Genomic DNA, 6,684 nt, shown 5'->3' on the forward strand with positions numbered 1-6,684 from the left:
ACATATAGATACATGCATATATATATATATATATATACACATATATAAATATACATACCGACATGCATACATACATATTAGCTATGATTGTAGATGCATACCTGTATATTTTAGTATGAGTGTGTATATATATATATATATATATACATACATATATATATATATATATATATATATATATATATATATATATATATATATATATATATATATATATATATATATATATATATATTAGGGTGGTCCTTAAAGCAATAAAAAATTTTTTTTTGAAATGTTAAGCTCCCACCCTTTTAAAATGTTCCTTTGGGTAACAAGAGAGCCTGCAAAAAATATTTATGCAATCAGACAGTGTTGTGAGGTCGCCCAGCTTGTCTTTTTATAGGCTATAGCAAACATGAACACCGATTACGATTATTCCGAAAAGAGTAATTGACTGAAGTGACAGTTCAACAGTATTCTTATTAGTGTTTGTAACTCATAGTTAATGTAATGGCAGTGTAGAGATATAGTATTACTAGTGTAGTGTGTTGTAATTGTTCAATGTTCAAAACCACCACAGTAATGACTAAATTAGCAGGCCTATAAGACAGTCTGTGCCTGCAGTGTTGACTTGAGGCAATCCGGGTAGCGACGTCGGTGATCGGCCACAACTTGCAGAAGGAACTGGAACTGGTCCTCATCATGGGTTATGAGTTTATTTAACTCCTGCACAAGGGCTACACCCCGTTCAGCATTGTCATTTGTGACCAGAAGTTTGTTCACAATTGTTGTGCTTTGCTTGTAATCATCTCTGCCTTCCCATGTTTCGGGGTCCGCGCACAAGAAATCAGAACCAATGTGGAGACTGCTGAGAAGATCACGAGTGTTTGAAGTTACGAAGTCCTCTAAGTTGTGTTGCGATGACTCGCTGGCTTTTAGAATGATTCGTTTTGGACCAGGTTGAACAGATTGTTTGGACTGTAGTGCATCCACCATGTTTCGTTTTGTCTCGGATGAAACGTTTGGATCGAAAAAGGCAAGGCCCACTAAATATTCCGACAGATACCACAAGTGATGTTCAAGCTTCTTGCAAGTAGCTATGGCAATTTTTTCGTCAAACTGCCTGTAGCTGTAGAGATTTTGAAGCAGTTGAAGGTCATTACGAGGAGCGCTGGCAGCCAGTGGTGCAGTGAACCAGGCTTTCAGATATATGATGACTGTGAAGACGCACATCTTACGGAGGCCTTTCTCTTCAAATGCTGTGAGCTTAAATTGTGACCGGAACATCCAGACTTTGAGTGAGTATATAACTTTCGACATCCATCTAGCGTGATGCATGGCACCTGGTGCCATGAAGTTGATTCCACGTGCAGGATTGGGTGAACCTCCGAGGAAGATGATGGACAGCTGGAGGAGTTCACAATAGTCGTCTCGCACTGACTCACGGAGCAACTGGCTATGAGCAAATTCCAGTGTTTCCTGCTTCACTGCGTACGGAATTTCACCCAACTCTGAGCCTGTCTCATACTTTGTCTGATCCAAAACGGACCATTTCTGCTGAAATCTTTTAAAAAGCAGAACCTCTGGGGCAGACGAGGGGGTAAGGCTTGCTGTAAATGCAGCTCCGGCCAACAGCTCCATTATATGATGGCGACATGCCAAGTACAGCAAATCCTTGCCAAGTGCTCGCTCAATTTCAACACAGGCCCCAATGTGAATTTCAGTATTTGAGCTGGTTGTGTCGAAACACATTCCAATAACACGATCTTGGACTCTCCACTCTTGAAGTGCTTGGACTACCACTGACGCCTGATTTTTTCCTGTTCCACCAACCATCTTGCTTACCTTCAACAACTGACAGACACCAAAACCTGTAACTATTATTGGAAGGCGGTCAACATGATCTTTGCCACAAAGATCCTGCATTAACTTGCCATCCCAATGTACTGTCAACGGTACATCACTTGACAAATTGTTCTTCAAAGCTGCTGCAATTTCCGACCGATATCTCTCACGTCCACGCTTTATAGTGCTACGGTTTATACTGAAGTCGCTGATGTCATATCCCAAACTTTGAGCAGTTTCAGCAATGACGAAAGTGGCTTTCCTGTCGCTCATTTTGGTGCGATCTAATGCAGCAGCTAACTGAGGTGTTATTACTTTTTTCGTTGCTCTTATTTTTTTTTTTGGTGGAGTACAGAACTTATGCGCACTGAATTCACCATCATCATCGATGCGCTCTTCTTCACTGATGTAGTCTTTTTCATCCAACACTGCACTGGCTGAAGCCTGAGCCCATTGGTCCTTCGCTCGTTTTCTTCTAGCATTTTCCAGCTCAGTACGCTTTGCCTTCCGTTCTTCCTTGGCTACCAGTGCTGTGTCGATTGAGCCCATATAACCTCGTCGACCAGGTTACCGCTGTGCGGCAAGAAACTCGAGATCTTCCTGGATTTTTATCATCGTGACAGCGTTAGCGTGAGCGATATCAAGGAGATCGTTCATTTTGCCACAAAATTGGGTTTCATTTGATGTATGCGACTCCGACTGGCGTGTTTTGTGCTTTTTCAGAGTTGACCATTCCTTATACAATAGCTCCAACTTGGCAATGGCATGATCCTTCCGGCAAGTTGGAATACGAGCAATGTTCCAGACTTTTGTCACCTCTTCAATCACATACGATGATGCTTGGCGTGTTATGAGTCCAAGATTGAGATGATGATGACAGAAAAGCCCTAGTGCTTCACCATTTGATGCAAGGCGGATGCTGGAAACTGCAGTAGTTGGTTCACCCAGGAGATATAGTGCCGACTTACTACGTGTTGTCATGTTTCGCCTACAAAGTGAAATAAAGAACAAATAAAGTTTACACAGTGCGATGGGACATGCGTTAGGCCCATAGGCTATTTCTTAAAATGATAAAATGGTCAATCGCTTATGAAATTCATATTAATTGTAGAAAGTGTTGAGTGATGCAAAATTAATAAGTAGTAAATTGCTTTCAATGCATAAAAAAAATTACAGCAATTGATTTTTTGCGCTGCCTACAAATACAACGAATGACGCAATACAATTTCAACTGGTCAAGGAGCAAAAAACAAAATGAAACGATAAATTTATACTCACTATTCCTGGTTTGAAGATTCCTTTGACTCCTTGTATTGTATTTACTGAGTTGAATTGCAGATAGTGAGACGTTTCTATTGCATTAACTGGTAAATATCTCACAAAACACGCATTAATATTTTGAAAAATGACGTTTATGCTAAATGACGTCAACCAACATGCATCAAAGAATACTTATTACTTAATTAGTTGATGGTTGATATTACTAAACACCTGAATCGACCACAAGGTGAAAGTGTTGATTAGTTTCAATGTTTCATGAACAAGTTTCATAAACTAATTTTTTTTTTAAATAAGCCAAAATAACATTTATAGAACATGCTTGGGCGACCTCTAAACATCAACCAAATGTATAAATATTTTTACACAAACATCTTATCATATAAACGAACAATTCTAGGGGGTGGGAGCACAACATTTCAACTTATAATTTTTACGGACCACCCTAATATATATATATATATATATATATATATATATATATATATATATATATATATATATATATATATATATATAAATATATATATATATATATATATATATATAATATATATATATATATATATATATATATATATATATATATATATATATATACACACAAACACTCATACTAAAATATACAGGTATGCGTCTACAATCATAGCTATAAATTTGTAAATTTACAAACTAATATTTAACTATACTCGATTTATTTTTATTTTTACTTTCTTTTAGAGTACGGTGATAGAAAATTATTTATCCAATGCCTTTATGAATCGAAAACATCTTTTAATAATGATTTAAAAGTATCAATAGATGTGTTGAATAAATGGAGTCATAACGATCACGATGGAAGTGCCGAAGTTATTGCAGAGAAATATTTTATAAAGAAAACCACAGAATTTAGAAAAGATCTTTATCGTGAGAAGTTGGAATATAATGACTTGAAAATGCGTGTTGAGAAAACAATGTCAGAAGCCATGGGTTTATATGAAAGAAAACAATTTGATAATGCAAAAATATTATTAATAGAAGTAGAAAACATGCAAAAAGAAAATTTAGGAGAGAAACATGTAGACACACTTACTACTAAATACTAAATTGCTTTGTGTTTGTATAAAAGAAAACATTTTGATGAAGCGGAAAAAATATTTAAAGAAGTGAATGTTATGCAAAAAGTGGTATTAGAAGAAGACCACGAGGATACAATAAAAACAAAATATGGGATTGCAATATGTTTATACGACAAAAAGGAATTCAATGGCGCTGAACAGTTATATATAGAAGTTGAAAACGTGCAAATAGGTGTTTTAGGAGAGAAACATGTAGATACACTTAATACTAAACACTGGTTTGCGAGATGCTTATATGAAAAAAAGCAGTTTAATGATGCAGAGAATTTATTCAGAGAGTTAGAAATTACAAGAAAAGAAGTTTTAGGAGAAGAACATACGGACTCAGTAAATTCTAAATACTGGATCGCTAGATGTTTGCATGATAAAAAGCTGTTTGATGAAACGGAAAGGTTATTAAGAGAAATAGAAATCATTCAAAATAAAGTTTTAGGTGAGAAACATTTAGATACAATAAACACTAAATACTGGATTGCAAGATGCTTATATAATAAAAAACAGTTAGATGACGCTGAAAAATTATTTACAGAAGTAGAAAACTTACAAAAAGAAGTTTTAGAAGAAAACCACGAAGATCAACTAAGTACTAAATACTGGTTTGCAAGATACTTATATAATGAAAATCAGTTTGATGAAGCAAAAAAGTTATTGAGAGATGTTTATAATATGCGAATGGAACATTTTGGAGATAAACATCTGGATACTCTGAATTCAAAATACTGTATTGGAAGATGTTTGTATAAAAAGAAAAAAATTGATGATGCTGAAAACTTATTAATAGAAGTAGAAAAATATCAAAAAATTGTTTTATATTCGAAACACGAAGAAACAATGGACACAAAGTTCTGGATAGCAAAATGCTACTTTGAAAATAATCAATTTGACGTTGCAGAAGTATTATTAAGAGAAGTAGAAAACACACAAAAAGAAGTTTTTGGAAATAAAAGTGAGGAAATATTAAATACTGAATACTGGATTGCGTTGTGCTTATATTGCAAAAAACAATTCGATTACGCAGAAAAACTATTTACTGATGTTGAAAATATGCGAAAAGAAAATTTAGGTGAAAAACACGTGGATACATTAAAATCAAAGTTCTGGATTGCAAGATGTTTTTATGACAAAAAACAATTCAATGATGCAGAAAAAATATTTCAAGAAGTTAAAAATATGCAAGAAGAAGTTTTAGGAATAAAAGATGCGGAAACATTAATTGCTAAATATTGGATTGCAAGATGTTTATTTGATAAAAAGCAAATCAATAATGCACAAATTTTATTCAAAGAAACTGAAAATTTGCAAAAAGAAGTTTTGGGGGATGAACATGCGGATACACTAAACTCTAAATATTGGATTGCAAGATGTTTGTATGAAGAAAAACAGTTTGATGCCACAGAAATATTACTTAAAGAAGTAGAAACTCTACAGAATAAGGTTTTAGGAATGAAACATGTAAACTCACTAATTACTAAATATTGGATTGCCAGATCATTATATGAGAAAAAACAATTCGACGAAGCAGAAAAAGTTTTTAGTGATTTAGAAAATATGCAAAATGAAATTTTAGGAGTTAAACATGTAGACGCACTTAATACTAAATATTGGATTGCGAGATGTTTGTATGATAGATCTGAATTTGATGACGCCGAAAAGTTGCTAAAAGAAGTAGAAACTATGCAAGAAGAAATTTTAGGAAAAGAGAACGCGAACACACTGTATACTAAATATTGGATAGCTAAGTGCATTGATGAAAAAAGATTTAAATGATGAGAAGAATTTTTTTTTTCAAACTTTGTTTTATATTTTAAATATTGTTATTTTAATTCTTTTCAACAATTTTAATATTTGGGAATTAATTTAGTTAAAAATCTGATCATTTAACTAATTGATGATTAATAAATGAAAAAAAAAGCTTGAAGCTTAAATAACCATCTTTGTAAAAGCTTTATAGTTTAAAAAGAGAAGAGAAGAGAGAAGGCTCAATCGTTTTTCTCAAAATAAATTTTAGAATTTAAACATTAGGGGAGAGTATGCACCCATGATCCTAAAAATCTATCAGGCCAATTTACTGAATATATGTTTTCATTTCGATCTCTAAAGTAACAGTACATAATAGCAAATTTTATACCTTATTATAATTCAATAATCTTTTTTTTACCAGAATATTTTAAGTAGATTTAAAATTATAAAAACTAAGAACCCTCAATTGGGATCATGGGTGCATACCAGTATGCTCCCATGATCCTACCTATATGCATCCTTGATCCTATGTGTGTATACACGTTCTGAGATCAAACTTATACCATAAATGTGTAAGAATTATTTTTAAGTCGTCAAAACTATGTCTATAATAAATACCAATAAAGTTATTATTAATTTTACTACAAATTTATCTTTCTTAAAAGAAAAAATCAATGAAAAAAATGTTATTTTTTACTGAGACTCAACGTTTGTTTTTTTC

General features: G+C 33.3%; 1 protein-coding gene across 2 annotated transcripts in view; it reads left to right on the forward strand.

Moving 5' to 3' along the window:
- The window catches only part of LOC105849176 (nephrocystin-3), a 31,710-nt gene extending 25,511 nt beyond the window's left edge, over nucleotides 1-6,199 (forward strand). For both annotated transcript variants that reach the window (XM_065817137.1, XM_065817138.1), the window contains one exon: nucleotides 3,826-6,199. In XM_065817137.1, the coding sequence (XP_065673209.1) occupies nucleotides 3,826-4,190 (365 nt within the window). In that variant the 3' untranslated portion in view covers nucleotides 4,191-6,199. The remainder of the gene's footprint in view (nucleotides 1-3,825) is intronic.
- Nucleotides 6,200-6,684: the final 485 nt, after the last annotated feature.

This window comes from Hydra vulgaris, chromosome 14 (genome assembly GCF_038396675.1).
Source record: "Hydra vulgaris chromosome 14, alternate assembly HydraT2T_AEP".
NCBI classification, from domain to species: domain Eukaryota; kingdom Metazoa; phylum Cnidaria; class Hydrozoa; order Anthoathecata; family Hydridae; genus Hydra; species Hydra vulgaris.